Genomic DNA, 22,214 nt, shown 5'->3' with positions numbered 1-22,214 from the left:
TTTTTTGTTTTTTATTTTCTATTTTATTTTTTTGTTTGTTTTAGAGGTAGTATTCAGTGATTCATCAGGTACATATGACACCCAGTCCTCATTACATCAATTGTTTTCTATTTTAAATCCAAGATCCCATCAAAGTTTACTTAGGGTACTTGTAGTTTTATCTTTTTAGTCTTCCTTAGCTCAGAAAAATCCCCTCTTGGAATTACCTTGTTTGATCATTTACTCTCTCTCTGGAGTCAAGCTCCTTGGTGATAAGGATGGCTTTGTGTGCCCCCCTGTGTCCACGCCTTCCTCAAGCACGCAGCACAGGGCTTTGAACACGGAGGCAATAGAGTAGTGATCCAAGTTGTTGACTTGAAACTCCAAAAGGCCTGTGTTCAAATCATGGTTCCTTCACTTTCTATCTGGGTGACTTTGCATTCGTTAAATGTTGTCGGCTTAGCGTCCTCATCTCTAATATGGAGCACTAAGAGGTACGGCCTCACAAGTTTGCTGTGAGGATCAAATAGCTGAACAGCATAGTGTCCAGGCCAAAGGAAGCACTCAACCAATGGAGGCTTCTAGCATTCTCAGTCTAGTGAGTATTAACTACACATCCCCAGACACCGCTGGAACCCCAGGCTGTATTTCAGGGACATAATGCTTTTACAGCAGATGTGTGTCTGTCGTTGGGGGAAGGGGAAAAAGAATATACTAGAGAGGAGGCAGATTGGGTTGTTAAAATGGGAAGCAGGTAAGTCAGTGGAAAACAATTTGAGCAAGAAGTGAAAAACCTTGGATTTTAGTTCACTAACGCAATGTGTAGCTTGGAGCCAGTCACTTAACCTTTCTGGGCACTTGTGCAGAACCCTGTGACTAGACTAAATTCTAAGCTGCACCAGTACGTTACAGGTCTTGACCTCAAGATACAAGACACACATCTCCTTTTGGAGACGGGGCAGAAATCAAGTAGATTATGGAAAACCAAATAAAGATGAAGAGAGCCACCATTCATGGAACCTCTCCCCTATGCCACATGTCCTTCGCATTTTGCTTAATCTCTAGGACAATGTGGTGAGACAGTTATGAGTGAATCCTTTTCCAGATGTGGAAACGAGCCTCGACAGGTTTGGTACTATGAGCAAGGTCCCTCAACTACCAAGTGGCAGAATCAGGATCCAAATCTAAGACCCACTGACTTTAAAACCTCTTGTCTTAACTACCGGGTCATACTGTATAAAAGAGATGGGGAGGGTTGTGAGTGCCCAAGGCTCACGGGAGCTTGACTTAGGATTTTGGAAGAACAGCTTCCCATAGGCTGTCATTACTCCCTTTTCTTGTATACCACATTTCCATTTTACTTTGTGCCCTCAATTTCAAAACTTCATAAAGAATTTTTTGGGGGGAAAAATTCCCAAAGTAGTAAGTAAGCTACAAATGGTCTAAGATACTTTGTGTCAAACAAAGTTAGAGGCGAACTGAGAGGTCAAGTCCAAAACACACATTTCGGGGCACCTAGGTAGCTCAGTCAGTTCAGTGTCTGCCTTCAGCTCAGCTCATGATCTCCAGGTCCTGGGATCAAGCCCCGCATTGGGCTCCCTGCTCAGCAGGGAGTCTGCTTTGCTCTCTGTCTCTCTCTCTTTGCACCTCCCTACCGCTCGTTCTCTCTCTCAAATAAATAAATAAAATCTTCTAAACCCTCCCCAAATCCCACATATTTCTATATGAATCTCTCTTCCAGATATTATTTTGGTTTGATGTCATGGATTCTAAGAAATTACGCAGCATAACTGGGAAGCCAATAGGAGTTTAAGATTACACTGGTTAGAACTTAAACACAGATCTTGGATGTGGTTTATTGCTTGTAATCAGTATGACCATTTAATTTATCATCCAAAGTGAGGTATTTCTTAAATTAAAAAAAAATTTTTTTTAAAGATGTTTATTTATTTGAAAGAGACAGAGAGAGAGCGCGTGTGCACATGCAAGTTGGGGAAGGGGCAGAGGGAGAGAATCTTCAAGCAGACTCCCAGCTGAGTACAGAGCCCAAAAGCCCATGGGATCATGACTTGAGCTGAAATCAAGAGCCACCCAGGTACCCCTAAAGTGAGTTACTTTTAAGAGAGGGTGCTATTAACAATGACACCAAGAAAATAGGTATGCAACTGGGTTGTCTGAACACCTACCATAATCCTTGAGTTTTCTTTTAAACAGTGCATCAGTCTTAAGAGGCAGTATTCAGTGAGAATATTTTGCTCTAGTCCAAACAAACACAATGGCAGTGCTTTAGAAATGGAACTGGGAGTAGACTGTGGAGAAGGCTTGTTCTTTAGGAGGTCGCTTATTACCTTTCGTTAGCATTAAAACCTTGATGCTGGTATTCTCCCTGTTGTCTTCCTTCTCTTAAACCAGGGTTATGTTCCTTCGGTGCTGAATGACTGGGCAAAAATTCCTTATAATAGAAATCTTCCAGGTCTAATAATTTTCCCTGACTGTAAACAAACACATAAACACATCATAGTTTTGGTCTGCTTTTCTACTCAATCTTACAGGATACTGGTTTTCTTCTTTTATCTTGTATAATTTAGGAGTAACACATCCATGTCCACAGAAACAAGAGGAGTCTTGGAATGCATACAACAGTACAAACCATAAGTTAAAGAGAAAAAATGAAACCCTCATCTCTCACTTTTACGAGAACATTAGCTGCTAGAGCAGGTTTTCCTGGCTTCATCTCATTCACCTTGGCAGAAAACTAGAAGCTGCTAGACAGCCAGGTGACTGCAAAGTTCTTGTTTGGCCAGTCTAGGGCAGGTTCACAACTGACCCTTGGGCCAGTCTAAGAAAAGCTAACCTTTAGGTGCCAACACACAGCATCTTCCAATTTTCTCAGCCATCCGTTAAGTACAATGATGATAGCGTTTCATTGATCTCACCTTACTTCCTTCATAGGTTACTTTCTGTCCTCTCCTTACGGTTGGCCTGTAGTGGGCTAATTTTTGTGCTAAATTTTAATTCCCGCACATGATATACACATGGGTGTGTGTGACCATCATAATTCTTGGATTTACCCATACTAGTTCTGGTTCCTGTGGTGCTCAGTCCCTATAGTCTGATGGGACTTCATACGAGGTAAACAGGTAGAGGTCTGGAAGATGACCACATGTTACAGTGTTTCTGGGGCAAAGTGCTTTTCCAGCGACGGATACTGATTTACAAATGAACTTTCAGAATGCCACTGATGCATAAGTCAAGGGCTCAGTGTCCACTGGTGCTTAATAGAAGAACCCTCGATTGTTCTTAGCACTCTCTGGAAGTCAGTTCATTGCAATAAGGTTTTAACATTAAAATGCAAAAGTACCGGTGGGCTGAAACGTTACAGGAAAAGGGGACTGGGGTGAGTCTAAGCTGCCACTGGTGACACAAACCGTATTTCCTGACGGATCCATAAACAGTACAAGGAGTGAGATTTAGCATGTGTTGAAGAACAAAAAGCAAAGGAGTTTGGGAAAAGAAAGTTCAGGGACACAAGCATGTTCAAATTGTCTGATCAAAACCATGTCAACGGACGAAGAAAAGCAAATTCTGTATTGGGACAATACAATTCATTCATAAACTACTGGAGTTCTTAATGTATGCCTTGCACTGTGCTAGCTCAATATATTTCCAATAGGTAAGATGATCTTCTAAATGACATATAAAGCATATGTTTATAATAAAAGTAAGTGTATTGAGAGGATGCTACTTTCCAAATCTATCCATGTAAGACAGATGATTTTTTTAAAAGGGGACTGTCAATCGTAATTTGAACATATGGAATTATATTTTGGTTTGATGACACTGAAATCTAGAAATAATAATTTACCTATCTTTCCTTGGTCTTCGTTTTTCTTCTTGGATTGACTTCTAAAAGGAACAGAAAAAAATTAAATCAATAAAAAAATTAAAAATCAATATAATAATAGAACTAAAATAATGTAATCAATAGAAAATAATTGATATATTTATTATAATCTTAACATATAAATATATTTGTTCCTATAAAGCCAACTTAGAAAGAAGCAAGTGGATACAATGTTTTAAAAATCGAATGAAATACAATTCACTCAAAATTTGCCAATTATGAATTTGTGATTATATTTTGCCAGGCCTGGACTGTAATTAATCTTTGCATTCCATGCCCAAAAAAGAGTTTACCGCATAGTGGCCAATTACGAGATTACCTAAGATTACCCAAGGTCCATCTACCTACCAATGAGAAAACATGTATCAGAATTCCTGGAAAACCCGTCTATGACACATACAGTGGGACAACACATACAGTGAGTTAGGCAGGTTGATTCCTTTGAAGTCTTGTTTCTATGTCATTGTTGGCCACTGGCAAAGCAGATGAGTGGACAGTGAAGGCAGGTTTAACAGTTCACAAAAGAATGGAAGTGTGGCTTCACTAACCCACAGAAGCCCATTTATGGCCTAAAAGTAAGAGCACAGATGATATATGTGTTCATTTGCAAAATTTTCTCCCAGTTGAGACTTGGTGTATCAAGGCACAAATCACAATATGTAAGCCTGGATTTAATTAGATACGTTTTAATCAAGACCTCAGTCTGAACTCTAAGGAAAGGTACTTCATTTTACCTTACACACAAAGCAGTATCACCTTTTGAATTGTAACACCAGTAATGTGTTTCATTATGTGTGCCAGTGCTAGGTATCTGGACTCACTTATTTATATGTTGCAAGAGCCTGCCTGACTCCGAGGCTGAGACAACAAATAGCACTCACCTTGAACAAGCTAAAGATACTGAAATATGCAAATATTAAGTCGCACCATAAACATGCAAGACAACAAAAATGGCAAATAACAATTGTTTGTCAATATTGAGGGTTGTCCCTAGTATTTTTAGGCACACTAAATCATTTATCTTTCTTATGATTTATCATTGGTAATACACTAAAACGTCAGATGAGTCAAACAGTTCATAGTTTCATCTCTTCTTGGTTGGTATTTTAGTGGGTGGAGGAGGTAGAAGGGAATGCTTAAATGTATCGAGTCTGGGAGCGGACTGTTCAAGGAGTGACCACGTAAGGGCAGGAGACCAATTACATCCCTGTCCTCCTTCCCATTTCCTATTGCAGTCTTGATCCGATGCCCTGGGCCAGGAGGTGCTCACAAATAATTGTACTGCCACTGCCATAGGTACAATGGCCCCCAAGTGAATGATCCCTGCACCCCAGGTGGTGTTTTTTGGGGTTGTTGTTGTCCTAATATGACAAAGGTCCTGTGTCCTTGATCCATTATCTGAAAAGATGTCCCTTGTTCTTGGTAACCATTTTCTATAACCCAAAGTTATGCTTAACTTTGGTTATGCAACAGTACGGCATTCTGTTGAGTGATGGAGATCCCCTTTACACCACCATGAATCAAATAACCTTCTGGCCCTGAATTCTGAACCTGGAGATGACCCCTTTTTATTCAGCATCTGCATTTCCCTCTGGGAGGTGGTGTATATAATTTGGTTCTCAGTTACAGGAATTCTTAGTAGAGGGAATACCATTCAGGCTTATACTTATATTTCACTCTTGGCCATGCTAGAATTATCTAGAATTATAGAATTATAGAATTATGCTAGAATTATCACTCGATATTATATTTTTTCTAAAAATTATTTAAGGCGGTTTATCATGGAAGCAATTACACAAGCAAGGTAATAAAGTGGAAATTGTAAATAAGGAACAAAGAGGACAAAAGTGTTAGGATGGAGCCTTATGTTTGTCCCTCAGTGTCCTGGCAGCTGGGGCCAAAAGGGACACACGAAACCGCACTCTTCATCATGAAGACGGAAGCGAATTGTCCCTCAAGGGAGTGGCCTTAATACTAATTTTATCACCTGGAGTTTGTATTAGTGGCTTTATTTAAAACAATGTTTTCAACAATAGTTCTGAAATGACAAACCACTAACTTGAAATTTGAAATGAAAAGAAAGAAGCAAATGTCCAGTGGCAGTTTCTTGCAGAGCTAGAGTAAAGAAGGGAGTGCAAGAAGGAGAGAAAGATGGCGCAAGGAGCAGATGTTCTGGGGAGGCTATTTCTTGAGGAGGTCTTTGGAAGAGGGAAGCCTTTGCTTAAAGGACTCTCAAGAATCTGTCCTCAGTCAGCTACACTACAACCCCTCCTCAGAATTTTAAAATTCATATCCGTCACATTACGGTGGACACAATCTTACATTCCTTTTGGAAATACACGAACACTTTATTTACTTAGATGGCTTCACAAGGGTGAAGAAGGAGCCAAAAGGTAGAAGGAAAAAAAACACATCCCAACACCCAAACTACCTATTTCTCTTACCTACTTACTAGTTTAGGGAAGGTACTAGAGAATAATAACACCGGAAGGACCTTTGAAGTGATTGTGTTTAGTTCCTCAGTTTTGGAGGAAACTGTTGGCCCATCACTTCTGCTGATAGCTGCACAGCTGAGTACCAGAAACAACAGGGTGTGTGTGCTCAGCTCACTCTGATTTTGGACACAAAAATAGCAATGTTTCGGGGGCACCTGCGAGGCTCAGTCAGTTAAGCATTAACTCTTAATTTCGGCTCAGGTCATGATCTCAGGGTCCAGAGATTGAGCCCCGTGTGGGGCTCCCTGCTCCACGGTGTCTGCTTCTCTCTCTTTCCCCCACTCCCTCTGCCCTTCCCCCTGCTCCTACTCATGCCTTTCTCTCTAAAATAAACAAATCTTTAAAAAAGTAGCAATGTTTCCTAGATGTAAGAGATTAAGAGCCTCACATCATAGAAGAGAGCTGGTATTGGTTTGGGTAGTCAGAATGACCATGGAAAGAAGGGACCTTTAAGGAGAAACAAGAACTATAGGAAAAGGTGAAGCAACGGGGCACAGAGCTCTTTGTGTGGGGAGGGGCAGGGGCTTGAATCCCATGGCTCAGCAGAGGGGCTGTAACTGCTAGTGAGTTCCTGCCTTCACAGAGCGCATAGTCTGGAGTGGAGAGGCAGACAGGAGGAGAGAACACGTATATTTCTTCATCTCTGAAGAAAATGAAGCAGGGCCAGGAGAATACAGAGAGATGGGATGCTACCTCGTAAATCTAAATAAATACAACAATTTTTCCCTCAGTGGCCTTGGGTCATGAAGGAACGGTTTACAGTGTGTAGTATAATTTAGAAAGAGTATCATGAAAACCATTTCAAATTACAGGGAGTGTTTTTGTTTTTGTTTTTGGAAACAGATCTTTTATTATGTGTGAATCATGAATTCATGTTCCTCCTTCAATTCAAATGCTTTACCGGAAGTGTCTATAATCTTCACTTATTGCATACCTCATTCCCTAGAGCCACATTCCTTGTGTCTGTGGGTGTCTTTGTGTGGTTTGGTTGTTTCTTATATGAGGAGGGGGTTAGGCATGGCAGTTTTGGGGGGGGTTTCCAATGCCATAACCATTGCTTTCTTTTTCAGGAACTATATCCAAATCTTTGCTTCATTTTCCTCAACAGAAATGAGGTGCTTGGTTTGTATTTTATGTTTTCTCTTTTTTGGATGCAGTTGGTCATACTACATATAATAAAGAATACAACTCTTCTAAAGTCTTGAGATTTATAGATCGCACAATCCCGTCCTACATCCCATTCCATCCTCTGGAAGAAGTAGACCATGGTGCTCTCCATCAGTAAGCCACTCAAGATGGCCCAAAGGAGAGCTTTCAGTTGATCTTCAGGGTCAATTTAATTGTCTGAAAATTTGATTTAAGGACAAATACTGTAATGAGTCTGGGGAACAGGAGTGTGTTATCATATTCCCAAATGACAGCTGGAAGCAGTAAGAGTTTCCCACAGCTAGATAATAATAATAATAATGCTTTCAACAACAAAATGAAGTTGAGGGTTTTTTTTTTCTTCCCTGCTGTCATCGTTCGTTCTACCCACAGGAAAGTAAAAATGCCAACCAAAAACGGCAGTTTGTTCCAGAGAAGCAACCGCAAACATGTTGGAGAAATCCCATTTCTTGGTATATCTGATGAAATCGTCAGGTTCGGTGCTCTGGTTTGAATCTTGCAGCCGTCACCACCTTAGGAATGCTTCACAAAGCAAACAAAATGTGCAGAGTTTTTCCTGCATGTTTGTTTTAGTATTAAAAAGAAGATGCCTCTAAGGCCTGGGCTTTGCATAAAATAGGATTAATCAGGGACGCCTGGGTGGCTCAGCTGGTTGGACGACTGCTTTCAGCTCAGGTCATGATCCTGGAGTCCCGGGATCGAGTCCCGCATCGGGCTCCCAGCTCCACGGGGAGTCTGCTTCTCCCTCTGACCTTCTCCTCGCTCATGCTCTCTCTCACTGCCTCTCTCTCAAATAAATAAATAAAATCTTTAAAAAAATAGCATTAATCAAGATGATAACAGGATCATACTTGATACATTCTGTCTACAGGTTTTATGACAGGATTTGCCGACGGTTACCTTCACTCCACAGTTACCGTCTTGGTACAACTCCTCGGCCCCCTGGTTGCATTCAATGCACTTGTACTGGCAGGAGGCCGAGGCATCCGTGGCAATGGCTGCCTCCCCCTCTGTGTTCCCCTTGCCCGGTGGTTACCACTCCACCTACTGGAGCCCACTTCCATGTAATTATAGCCAACCTAAAATTCCAGAAAGTGTTTTCCCGGTTAAAGCATGTGGGTCTCACATCTAGAGCTATAGATTCCACTCTGCGTCACGCCCCAAATTTGGGTAAGGGCCAGATAAAGAGGACCATGTCGTATGTTGTTGCTTATACTAATATCCTGGGTTTCTGTGCTTTATTTTTCATGGAAGCCACAGATTTCAAGACTTAGGGTTATAAAAAGAATTCAAGTCCTTAATAGTTGAAGAGGTATTAAACCCTCTACATTGATTTAAAAAAGAGTAATAGGAAGGCAAAGTCAACTTCTGGAGGGCAGGGACTCATCTGTGAGGGTCAGGATCTGCTGCATGATTCCCAGTGAACAGGCCGTTGTCGGTAACAGACACTGCACCATATTTCAATCTCTTATCAGCTCTCACGTTGAGAGTGGCATCCATTGTTGAAGCCCTCACAGTCAATGGTCATTCTGGCCGCAGTTAATAAAGGTCACTGAGCACCATTTACCACTTCCATTCAGATTTAAGAGGGAATGTCAGGTAATTTCTAATCTTGTTCTCTGCTCTTCTTTCCATTTCACCACATAAACACATGTCAGGCTATGAGCTTCCTTTTGGGGTGGGCAGTGTAGAAAAAAAATCTGTTTTCAAGATTTTCATAAAGTAAGAGTCAAATGGAGCTACCTGGAACTTCCGCTTCCTCGATTTACTTCTGACTGCATTTCGCTCACACTGCTCTGCGCTCGTCTGTACCATAAATATTTATTGCACACCGACTATGTGTCAAGCTAAACGCAACAGGCAAACTCCTTGACCTCATGGAAACCTCATGGAGCTCCTTTGGGATTTGGGAGTATCAGGAAGGCTTCCTGAAGAAAAAGACATTGAGACTGAGGTATTTTGTCCCCATAAGGTGAGAACAGAAAAAGGAATTGGTTCTGGGCCGAGGACAGAGCATGTCCAGGGACAGCTGCCTACTGACAATGTGAAGCTTGGGTACAGGTTAACGAGAGGGAATGGCTGGAGAGGAGAGAAAAAAGGGGTGACTGAATGTCAGGAGCTGAGGCCGGGAAGGTAGGCAGGGCCCTGGTGTTGACCAGCCCTTCTATCATAGGACACTAGGAAGTCATTACGAGGTTTTCCATCAGAGGGTGGTGCGACCAGATGTTAATTTTAGAAACCCAACTGTACAGTGTGAAAGATGCATTAATGAGAAGGGGAGTAAAACAAGAGAACTGAGAGGGAGGACAGATGCAGAAATATCAACTGGGAATGCTGGGCTCATGGTGTGGAGAGAAACAGAAATTCAGGAGATATTTGAGAGGTAGGTTTTTGGATATGAGATGAGAAAGGGGGATGGGTCAGGATTTTATTCTGATTGCTGTTTTGTAAAAAGAGCTGGTCGTTCATTCACAGGGACCATGTGTCACACATTTCTATTTATATGAAATGTTTAGAACATAGATTATAGATTAGTGGTTGCCTAGGGCTGGAGGGAGGTAATGGGGAATGACTGTTAATGGGTATGGAGTTTCTTTTTGGGGTGATGAAAATATTCTAAAACTGATTATGGTGATGGCTGTACAACTCTGAATATAATGAAAACCATTTTATTATATATTTTAGGTGGGCGAATTGTATGGTATATGACATATACCATAGCTCAGTAAAGCTGTGTGTGTGTGTGTGTGTGTGTGTGTGTGTGCATATCCATGTACAATATGTAAGACAAACACTAGCCAGTTTGAGATCTGAGTGTAGAGCTTGAGAAAGATCTGGCCAGAGGCGAAGATTTGGGAATGGGTAGTAACTGAGGTCATGAGATTGTCCAAAGGTAATGAGAGGAGAAGAAAGCCTAAGGTTGAGCGCTAGGCAACACCAATGTGGAAGGGGAGCCTTCCAAAGACACTGGAGAGAAACCCCTAGAAAGAAGAGAAGACTAGGAGGCTGTTTGACTTGGAAATCAAGTGGGAGCTCTATTTTCTGCCGAAAAGCTAGGAAAAATTCCAACGGATGGGAAGCATTCTCTGGGTGTGGAGGGAGAATCCTTGTGGCAGTGGGGGTGGAAGAGGGAATAAGCATGGCAGAGGGAAGGATCAGCAGGTGCAAAGGTCTAAGGGACGTGAGGCCATGGCTGTCAGGATTTCCGGCAGTTAGCCGTGGCTAGTGGACATGGGGCCTGGAGAAGGGGCTGACAAGTAGTCCTGAGGCCCATGAGGAGAGCCCCCAGCATCTGGACTTCATGCTGAAGGAACTGCTGAGTTCTCAGAGGCATCAGCAATGGAGGAACTCTCTCACAAGATGGTCTAGAGAAACATTCTGGTAGGGGCTGGAGACGCCAACATTGGCAGCCTGAAATATTCTAGGTGAGGAACGAAGGTAGTCTAAAGTGTCGCCGCTGGGGTCGGAGACACGGCACGCATGGGAGTGAGCCTCGGCCAGGAGAAGCCCTGCTTTAGGCAACAGATGGATGTCAGGAATGAGAGAGAGGGCAAGATCCAGGACGATTCCCAGGTTCTTGGTCCGGGTCACCAGTGGATGATGGTGGCATTTCACGGAGAGCAGGAGCAGGAGAGGAAGCGCAGGTTGGCGGATGCACACAGGGAGTAAGCAGGGCCTGTGCAGTAACCTCTTACTGCACATAGCTAATGACCTGAGCATAGCTGATGACCCCGGCAGCTCTGGGGTGCCTATCTGGGTCTGAGTCCTGACCAGTGAGAGGAGGACACCACCTGAAGGGCTCTTCATAGGATTAGATGTCACAGTGTGTGTGAACACCCCTCTTTCTAGGCCTGGAATTTAAAAGTTGCTTAAGTAAATGTCTCTTTCTTCCTCTTTTCCCTTCTTTTCCTTAAGCTCGCCCTTTGACCAGAGGTGGCCCTCTGGAGAGCTCCTGTTAACGACCGCTTCTCTTTCTGGGTTGGTATTTGCATCTCAGCTCACCTAATGCACGCTCAGAGAAGACTGCTGGAGGATGGGGGGTTTACAGGACTGTGGGGGCAGGCTTGGACCACGATGAAGAGGGGTGTTAGTGGATGCTATGGCTCCCATCTGGTAGTAAGAGTGAGCCACTTACATGTAGCAGGTAATAGTATGTGGAGTCCTCAGGGCTATTTAATGTTTTGGGTTTCCGGGGCCGTCTTGGGGGTCTCAATATTTTTGGCTCTTCTTCTTTAGAGATACCTATGAGAAAGGTGATCATAAACAAGCATTCAATTACAAGGACTATTATCAAGCAATGTGTTCTTTTGGGGTAAATAAGAAATTATATACATACAACTGGGGCTCAAGCTGGGAGAAAGAGGAAAGACCTTTGTTCCCCCAACCAACCCTTGTCATATCCCTCACCACACATTCCTTCTGACTGTTTGGTGGTCTGGGGCTTTGACAGGTAAGGGAAAGGAAAGAAGGGGAAGAAAAGAAATGCATAGTTTGGTAATGTGGAATAGCGTACAGAAATTCAGAGGATGATGAGGAGAGGAGTTGAAGCTACTAGAAAATTCTTCAAAAGGGGTATTATGCCAAACATTTAAAGAAGAGTTAATACCTGTTCTTCTCAAACTATTCCAATACATAGAAAAGGAAGGAGAATTTTCAAATTCATTCTATGAGGCCAGCATTACCCTGAGAGCAAAACCGGATAAAGACATCACAAGTAAGAAGAACTACAGGCCAGTATCTCTGATGAACATAGATGTGGAAATACTCCACAAGATACTAGCAAACCGAACCCAACAATACATTGAAGAAAATCACTCACTATGATCAACCCAGGGATTTATTCCTGGGGTTGCATGGGTGGTTCACTAGTCATGAATCAATCAACATGATACATCACGTTAATAAAAGAAAGGGTAAGAACCATATGATCATTTCAATAGATACAGAAAGAACAGCTGACAAGGTACACACGTATTCATGATAAAAACCCTCAACAAAGTAGGTTTTGAGGGCACATACCCGAACATAATAAAGGCCATTTATGAAAAACTCACAGCTAATATCCTCGATAGGGAAAAACTGAGAGTTTTCCTCCAAAGTCAGGAAGAAGACAGGGATGTACATTCTCACCACTTTTACTCAACATGGTCCTGGAGGTCCTAGCCTCAGCATCAGACAACAAAAAGGAATCAAAGGCATCTAAATTGGCAAAGAAGAAGTAAGACTTTCACTCTTTGCAAGGTGACAGGACACCCTACATAGAAAACACAAAAGACTCTGCTAAAAACATGCTGGACCTGATAATTCCATAAAGTCTCAGCTTACAAACTCAATGCACAGAAATCCATCCAAGCCGTGCTCCATCCAATCTCTACTTCAAGGACCATCTCCTAATTTGTGCCCGAATAAGAACACTGCTCATTTGCTGGCTCGACTCCCTTCTAACTGTAGAACCTCAAGCTATTAGGGTCTTCAGACCTGGCTTTAAAAACCTTCACCAAGAACAAATAAAGTTTGTCGTCATCTTCTGCTCTTTTTTCAATGTAGCCAAGTTCTTAAAGCTGCAGCAGCATCATTAGTTTCTGACGTTCTATGCACTGGGTTGGTAGTGCTCGTCACACGTGGCTTTACATTTACAGAGCCAATGGGCATCTCAGCAAGAATTTGTCTGTTTGTCATGATTCATGACCACTGCGTCTCCTGACTGCTTTTGTGCAGAAATGTCTGTTCAATGGATACATCAAGATCAAGATCAAGATCAGGGTGGGAACAGGGTAGGGTGCTTATTGGAGAATGACTTACATTCAACTTACATCTGACCATACGTTTGTTGACTGGACTTTAAAGGCAATAATAGATCATGACTTTGTGTAATAAAGGGGAAGGGATGATTCCTCATCTACATGTAGAAATACACAGAGAAACTGAATTTCTCCAAACCATACTAACCAACTCAAGTCAAAGAGAATCAAATCAATGAATATCTCTACTATGTGTAAATAACCACAACTGGTAGTGCAAACCAGTTTCAACCAGGATAGAGACTCGAAGTTGTCTAACTTTCTAGTCTCATGCCCAGTCCACTAGGTGAACATGCTTATCACAATGACATTCATATTCTCACATAATCTAGCTCAATCACTTCAGAATCTATGAGAAACTACTGGATGGCAAAGATAGATCAGCGAGCTGGGAGTACTTTATAGATGTGTAATGCATGGAACAATCAGAGACAACCCCAGAAATCATACATTCTTTTTTGAATAAGACAAAGAAAATGAGATCTTCATTAAGGAGACCCTGTTAATAGACATCAGTGATAGGAAGGGTGAAAGCCCTTTCCCAACTAATCTCTGGAGTTTTGTCTCCTGTTCTCTCTCTCTGTTTCTCTCTACAGGGATAGAAAAAGGAGTGGAGGGAATCCAAGTATCTGAGCCCTTTCGGATCCTGTCTTAGATTTTCACAAACACCAGGAAAGATGATAAAAGCTGGATTCTTGCCGCCAGCACAAATAGTGGTCTTTTAGTTTTTTCTTTCTCCTGCTTATCATCTCTCAGTGCTTATTAAACAGCTTCTACGGCTCTTGCAAAGTCTTATCATTGTAAAATGTTTTGGTTTTATCCTCTTATGTTATTCATTTGAATTTGAATGGGAAGAAACAAACATATGGTATGAAGATACTGTTTTTAGAAGCATGAAACTGCCCTGTGACTAAATTTTAACTTGACTTTATTTACTTATTTTTAAAAGGTTTTATTTATTTATTTGAGAGACAGATACATATAGATATATATAGAGAGAAAGAGAGAGAGAGAGAGAGAGCAGGAGCAGGGGCAGCGGCAGAGGGAGAGGGAGAAGCAGACTCTCCACTGAGCAGAAAGCCCGATGTGGGACTTGATCCCAGGACCCTGAGATCATGGTCTGAGCCGAAAGCAGATACTTAACCAACTGAACCACCCAGGTGCCCTAACTTGATTTTAATGTTAAAGTCTGAATTAAAATATCAGGGTTTTACTATTGTAACAGAAGTTAATTAAGCAGAAGGTGGCAAAGAATCTGAATAAAGGCCAGGAGAGTGGAAAACAAAACCAGTTCTGGCAATAAAGAGAGACCTGCTCTTGTCTCCACTGTCTCATCAAAGGTTCCCCCATTCAATCTCATTTCTATTACCCAGACTATTGAAACTGCCTTCTACAAAGTCAAGGGTGACCACTTTATTGACAAATACGAAGGCCCTTTATCTGTCCCTCAATGGCTGACTTCATCATTTAACATTATCGACCACCCCTGACTTTCATGACTGAGGGTGAGATTTCAGAGGGGCGATCCCTTATCTGATTTAACTTCGTATTCCTGGCACTTAAGGACATGCTTGACATACAGTCAGTGCTTAATAAAATGTTGCTGGATGAGCAAATAATCCCTTTGCCTCCTGGACTGAGTCACTCCCCTCTTCGTTCCTTGCACTTCCCACAGTGGACTCCATACTGAAAAGCTTCCGGATGCCCAGCTTAGGGTTGACGTTCTCACCCCGCCAGAGCTCCTGTCCCAATGTCTTATGCCCTGTTGAGTACTTCCGTCTCAAACTCTCAGGCTCAAATGCACTGGTGGTCACTTTCTTCTCCATGTAGGATTCTATAGATCACAAGCTCCATGGCACGCATCATCATTTCTGTCCCCCACCCCCACCCCGCTCCAGCTTAAAATGTGGACATCACCTTTGCCTTATCCCTTTTGCTCATTTCCTATAAACAGACAATCATCAACTTCTGTCAATTTTTGGATACATACTTTGAGATGTCTAATAGTCACCCACTGTTTCTTCCTGTCTACCACTGCTACCACTCTGGGCTAAACTGCTCATTTAATAATTACAGCACAGCCTTCACCTGTTCTCTATGTTTCATCTCACAAATGAACACCAGCTACCCCCACCCCCTTAACTATCATTTTAATTATGAGGTTTCATTTTCAAAAGTCTATGATGCTTTTTTTTTTTTTTTTTTTTTTTGCTTCTTTGATTAAGCCTAAACTTCTCCTAAATCCAGATTACTTAGAATCTCGGCAGTTCCAATTTTATAACCCACTTCCCCCAAAAATGAACTATCACCTCTGGTCAATCTACTTACCTCACTGAACCCTGACACACCATGTCTATAGCCATCACTTTGCTTATTCTCATTTTCTACAGAAAAGCTTCTCATGGCCTCACTGAAATCTTAAGCATGCTTTTCCATGAAGCTCTCACCAACTGTCCAGTGACCCCCCCCTCTCAGGGACACCAACAGTACTCATAGTCTGTACAGATCATTCGAAATGAGTTGTATCCGCTCAAAATTCACATGTGAAGGACCTCGCCCCCAGTACCTCAGAATATGACCGGAGAAAACGTCTTTAAAGTGAGGTGACAAGGATGGGTCCTGATTCAATATGACTGTGTTCTTATAAGAAGAGGAGATTAGGACACAGACTCACACAGAAGGAAGACCATGTAAAGGCACAGAGAGAAGACTGCCATCTACAAGCCAAGGAGAGCGACCTCAGAAGAAACCAACCTTGCCAACATACAGATCTTGAGTTCCTAATCTCCAGAACTATGAGGAAATAAATTTCTGTTGTTTAAACTACCATCTGTGGAACTTTGTCATGGAGCCCTAGACAAACATAAAATCTTACTCTTTTTATCTGTGATTTTTTTTTTTTTTAAAGTGGAGCCATACGTTTTTTGAGTGGTAGAGATCATGACTTATGTTTTGATGTCCTCCTGCCTTTTCATGATTGTTCTCCATGTGGTAGGTGTTTGGAGATGGTAAGAGGTTAGATGGATCCATTTTAGCTCAGAGACAGAGCGGTAAGTGAATTTTGTTAACTGCAACACCATTCTCACTTTTTACAGGAAAATAAATTCCTGATGCTTCCAAGATAAGTGTAAGTAGAAGAACCAATAAAACTCTTGAAAGAGAAACCAGAGGAATTCAGGAACAATCTAGGGGTATGAATATCTTAACCAAAATCCAGAAGTCATAAAAAAGTAGACATATTTGGCTATTAAAAATAGATAAAGATTAATACGGCAACAAAATCTGAAGACACAAGATAGATTTGGAAAACTATATTTACCATACGAACGACAAGTCAAGGGATTGTATTTGTAATACATAAAAGTGCTAGCAAATGACCATAAAAATACAGACCAGCAGGGCTGCCTGGGTGGTTCAGTGGGTTAAGCCTCTGCCTTCAGCTCAGGTCATGATCTCAGGGTCCTGGGATCGAGTCCCACATCGGGCTCTCTGCTAGGCAGGGAGCCTGCTTCCTCCTCTCTCTCTCTCTCTCTCTCTCTCTCTCTCTGCTTGCCTCTCTGCCTACTTGTGATCTCTCTCTGTCAAATAAATAAAATCTTTAAAAAAAAATACAGACCAGCAGAAAAAGAGGGCAAAAGTTTTAAAAAGGAAGTTCAAGATGAGCAAATCTAAAAAGTCAATAAGCATAGGAAGGTGCCAGTGCTGGCTAGTAGACAAGGCAATATAGGTTAAAATAACAAGAAAATATTATTTTACTTTAGGGACATTTAGCAAAGATTAAGAAGAAGGTTAACAACAGTACTGAATAGGGTGTAAAAAAAAAAGTATGTTCTCACAAATTGTTAAAGAAAATGTTGATTGATAGGGCTTTTGGGAAAGCAGTCTATCAAAACTAAACATACCTTTCAACTCAATAACCCTACCCTGGGAACTTATCCCACAAAACTAAAATCCTGGCATACCGGGACATTTTCTCAAAGATGTTATCTAAAACCTCTTTCATAGTGGCCAAAGATTGAAACAGTGAATGTCTAGCAAGAGAGAAAAGTTTATTTAAGTCACTGTGAAATACACATGAAATATTATCTAGCCAGTAAAAAGAATGAGTTAGAGCTATGCCAGCTGATGTGCAGGGAATCCTGCTAAGGAACTGAAGGAGAAAAGCAAGATGTGTATACATTTATATTATGATCTTATTTATATAAAACAATGACAAAAATCTCTGTATGTGTACGTGGGTATAAGTGCATGCATGTATATCTGTGTATCTGCAAAAGCAATGAAAACATACATGCTTTAGGATAAAGGTTGTCTTGAGGGGGCAGGCAATGTGGGCTGGGGAGGGACAACAGGGGTAAGGAAATAGGGGAAAAAGGGTATATCAAAAAATACTTCATTTATGTAAAATTACAAATAGGCAAGTGGGTATGTGTATATTATAGAGATAAAAAATGTCAAAATGTGTTGGATTTTAAGAATTTCTTTTTAATTCTTGTCTCTTGCAGAATCTGTTCTCATGTTCATCCACGGACTTTTTTCCTTCACCAGGATAATGAGACGCAGAGGGCTGAATGTTCTTAAAAGGGTGTCTCACTTAAGATATTGCCATGCAAAGTGGCCAGCCAGTAAGTGAAAATTATTGATGAGTGTGTTCAACAGGGTCTGATTGCATTTAAATTAAATTTCCCCAGACTATTTTTTATTTTTGAAGACCAAACTTCCCATGAACTTATCAGCATACAAATATTCCAGAAAGGCAAGTTGATTTTGCCCTCTAAATTTTTGTTCTTTTCGGGGGGGGGGGGGCGGTACAAACACTGTCCGCTAACGTCATTCTAACCCCTTAATTACGTAAGTGGCATAAACATTTGTAATCCCAAATTATCAGCAATGTTGGCAGTAGCAAAATTAGGTTTGTGTCTGTTTTGTGTGATGCGCATGATAAATATTAGCTTGTAAAGGTTATTGCTACATTAAATAGCCAGAAGGTAAAATATTTATTTATACTGTAGTTCTGGTAATATTTAGGTGGTTTAGTTTACCAGGAATGCACATTTCTTTGACTAGTGAAAGGACAAACAGTTCAATATATTTTTTTTTTTTGGATGAAAGCTTAAAAGTCATTGGCAATATTTGCTTTAGAAACTTATTATCTCCGTATTATTCTCATTTTAATAATAATTAACTATTTTACTTAAGTATACATTGAGAGTATAATTTGCATAAGTATCATCTAAATCAGATATTAGCAGAACAGAAAGGCACTTCTGTTATTGTAATTTTTTAAGAAATCCATTTTTTAGTTCTTTGTAAATTTCCCATTTACTGCTGACAGTCTGTGAACTTTAAGCAATATATTTGACCTACAGGAAATCTTAGAAGAGAGGAATATTCATTGCTGCATGTCAAAGGCAGAATTCATGCACTCAGGATTGCAACCTGCCTTCCAGAAGGTACTGTTTCCACAGCCAGGCCAGCCAGTGTGGAGAAGACAAGGTACAGTTCAGTCTACACTGGTCCTCTCTCCCTTGCACTCCCTTGCACGCTCTGGAGACATTTTCATTTCTTGTGGTTACCTTGGATTTGGCCATTTGCTTTCCTGTATGGTCTGCCTGTGCTCTCTTGAGTCTACCCGAGGGGAAAGGTTATAAGGGGAGGTGCTTCTGCTATTCTGAGTGTCCTTACCGCTCTGGGGATGCCTTACCATGCCCTGGGTCTGACTCACAGGCTTCCTCTGACCTTCTCGATTGGCCGCTACTGGCCTCCATACCCATTTAGGACTGCCCAAGTGACTCCTTCGGCTCGTTCTTTTCTACCAACCAAAAACTGATGTCCCAGAGCCCGAGTGCATCTGCGCTTATTCCGTAGGGCATGGGCTCTTCAGCTTTTTGCCACTCCCTGATGTAGGCACATTGAGCTAATATCCAGAACCTTGAGAAGTGAGCATTTGGTTTTTAAATTGTGTTCCTAGGTTTAGGTAAGGTGCTGCCCTCCAAGCCTGCCCCTCATGTCTATTCTAGTTAGGTCACAGGAGAAACACAGGAGAATAAAGCTGCTCTGTTTGTGGGGGAGGGGGGCAAAGAGACATGCCCTCTAGATTACCATTTGGCTCTTGGACATGATCACTGCATATCTGCTTTCGGTGGCAGGCACCCTCGTTGGGCTGAGGTCTTGGACTAGAGGCCTCAAAGCCTAGCTCTGCTCTAGTCATGGGGTTGGTTATGTCCTTACTTGCAGCTGTCTTGCACACACGTGCACAGTCATCCAAGCAGGACGCCCTAAGAGAGAACACACACGGTGACAATGATGATCTCTCGAGAGTGCCTTCTTCCTGGGGGATGGCGGACCGTCATGCCGGGCGACTGTCCACGGGACTATGGGCACGGTCAGACAACAAAACACAAGCCTACTTGCCCGGAGAACCATATTTAAGGCCCCTCATTACATCTTGGCTGTTTTTGAAGGACAGAAGATCTTAATCTATCTGAAAAGTATCTGCGTAGATAGCCTGAGGGGGAACCAAAGTTAATTTTTCCCGAAGAGCCCAGTTTTAGATAGACTGATTCATAGTCATTTTCTCAGATTGGCCTTTGGAAAACACAATAGAAGAACGTTATCTGATTCTAAACACACAACGTTTACTCTCTTCTTGCCCTCTGCTCCTACTTGGTAACACGCAGATTAGGTGGTTCCTGTCCAGGTGGGGTGAGAAAGGCTCACAGTTTTAGTTAAGCCATTCTTCCTGACTAGAGCCTGTCTGGTCCAGAGCATGGCTGGAGGAAATGTCAAGAAGGCTCTCAGTGACCCAAGCCAACCTGGCAACAAAGAGGACGTCTCTGGAGGTGACACTCTAGTCTTCCCACACATGGCACTAGAGGCTCTGTACCAGGCTTCAGTAACATTATTCAGAATTTGATGCAGAGGTGGACTCTGAAGGCCCACGTCAGCGAGGGATGGAGAAGTTCCACTCTCTGGAGAGTGCGCACCTCGTTCTCCCTCAGCCAGTACACCCGGCTTTTCTAGAGCCTTTTGCCCAGGTGCTCTTCTTAATGAGCCGCCTCACAGGGAGGTTAAGCTGATTATTCACAGCATTCAAATTCCAATTCTGTAATATTTTATCCAGTAGTTAGGTTAGCTAGCCGTTTGCCAAGGTTATTCTTTGAAAAATGAATTTTCGGCGCTGTTAATATTCGATCTATGGACGTGTCATTACTTATTAATCATTTTCTTCTTGTCTCATTTTATTTTTTGCCAGTACATAAATTTTTCCTCTTGCAGTTGTTTCCTTAGGCTATGTCCTCGTAAGTGGGTTTATTGGGTCAATGATGCACACCTATTTCCATTTTTTTCTGTATTGCTAAATCACTTTCGAAATACTGACTCTACAGTCTTACCATTAGTGTTTGGTGAGAATAATTAAATAATTAAATTAGTGTTGGAGAAAAATTAAACATTCTCATCACTGTTAAATATTTTTTCATCCTTGCCATTTTGCTAAGTAAAAAACAACTTGCTCTAACTTGTATTTCTATTTCTAGGTCATATATATTCTTATATATCATATATATAATCATATATATTATGATCATATATATTCTTATTCGTCACTTGCATTGATCAATGTCTTGTGCCCATTTTTCCATTGGGTATGTTAATGTTTTTCCTGATTATTTATAAGAGCCCTTTGGGCAATACACATGTTCACCTTTTCCATTTGTTCTAAGTTTCTTGTCTTGTGTTTGGTTCTTTAACTTCTAATGACACTTGATAATCTCTCGAAGGCTTAAACGTTTATGCAGGCCAAAGCTAGCCTATCTCTTCTTTTAAATTTAAAAATTCCTTTTATTACTCCTTATGTTGGATTCTTTCCTAAGCAGAGATTGTACAGACTTAGTTCATATCATTTGGCTGCTTTTGGTTTATTTCTTACAATGAAATCATTAACGTATCTGGGAAATATTTGCATATCCAGCCTGAAGTAGGATTATCTTATTTCTTCTCTCCACATCAGAAAAATTTGACAAATTATCCATTTACCTCTTATTGTTCTGCTGTGTGTCTTTTTGTGACAGGTTTTGATATATATTAGGGTTAATTTTAGGGCTATTCTACTTCTTTAGTCTGTAGGTTGGTTTTTATAACAGAGGCCTATGGTTTTAATTATTAGAGCTTCATGTTATTCATTTTACTATCTAATAAAGAAAGTCCTCCTTTGTAATTATTCTTTTTTTCTGAAATTTACAAATGATCTTTAGGGACATCTCAAGTTCTAAAGAAAATCTCATAGAGATTGAATCGCAGTTTTCTTTTTCAACTTAGAAATGAATTTTAGAATAGTCCTGTTAACAATATCTTATGTTCCAATCCAGAAACAGTGTGTCATTCCATTATCCACATCTTTTTTGCCTCTTTGTGGTTTTCTTGCCAGCTTTATTTCAAACTCCTCCACCTTTTTGGGTTATTATTTCTAATGTGCTCTTTTCCCATTATACACTTTTACAGGAAAGAAGATCTACTTACCTATTCACATATATATCTTTGCTGAATATTGCTGGTACCCGTCATTTTGGTTCACTCCTTGCATTTTTAAGACAGAAATTCATGTTTTCTACTAATTCCCTTACAACTTCTCCTTTTCAATAGCTATGCTATTATAGTAACTTCTGTTCACTGGGGTGCCTGGGTGGCTCAGTCGTTTAAGCGTCTGCCTTTGGCTCAGGTCCTGGGATCAAGTACCTCATTGGGCTTCCTGCTCAGCGGGGAGTCTGCTTCTCCCTCTGCCCCCGCCCCACCAGGCTTGCGCTCATGCTCTCTCTTTCTCTTTCTCAAAAATAAATAAATAAAAATTTTTAAAGAGTAAAAAAAAAA

At 41.2% G+C, this 22,214-nt stretch overlaps 1 protein-coding gene and 1 pseudogene across 1 annotated transcript in view; both read right to left on the bottom strand.

Annotated features, from left to right (window-relative positions):
* Positions 1-22,214, bottom strand: part of LOC111139708 (myosin IIIA) — a 240,851-nt gene that overhangs the window by 3,774 nt on the left and 214,863 nt on the right. The window contains exons 31-33 of the mRNA XM_022492055.1: positions 11,681-11,787; positions 3,845-3,885; positions 2,328-2,471 (exon numbers count right to left, since the gene is read on the bottom strand). Of these exons, the coding sequence (XP_022347763.1) occupies positions 2,328-2,471; positions 3,845-3,885; positions 11,681-11,787 (292 nt within the window). The remainder of the gene's footprint in view (positions 1-2,327; positions 2,472-3,844; positions 3,886-11,680; positions 11,788-22,214) is intronic.
* LOC111139697 lies at positions 7,445-11,247 on the bottom strand (annotated as a pseudogene).

This window comes from Enhydra lutris, unplaced genomic scaffold (genome assembly GCF_002288905.1).
Source record: "Enhydra lutris kenyoni isolate GAN:26980312 unplaced genomic scaffold, ASM228890v2 scaffoldscaffold113, whole genome shotgun sequence".
NCBI classification, from domain to species: Eukaryota; Metazoa; Chordata; class Mammalia; order Carnivora; family Mustelidae; genus Enhydra; species Enhydra lutris.
This window is presented reverse-complemented; position numbering and strand designations above follow the sequence as displayed.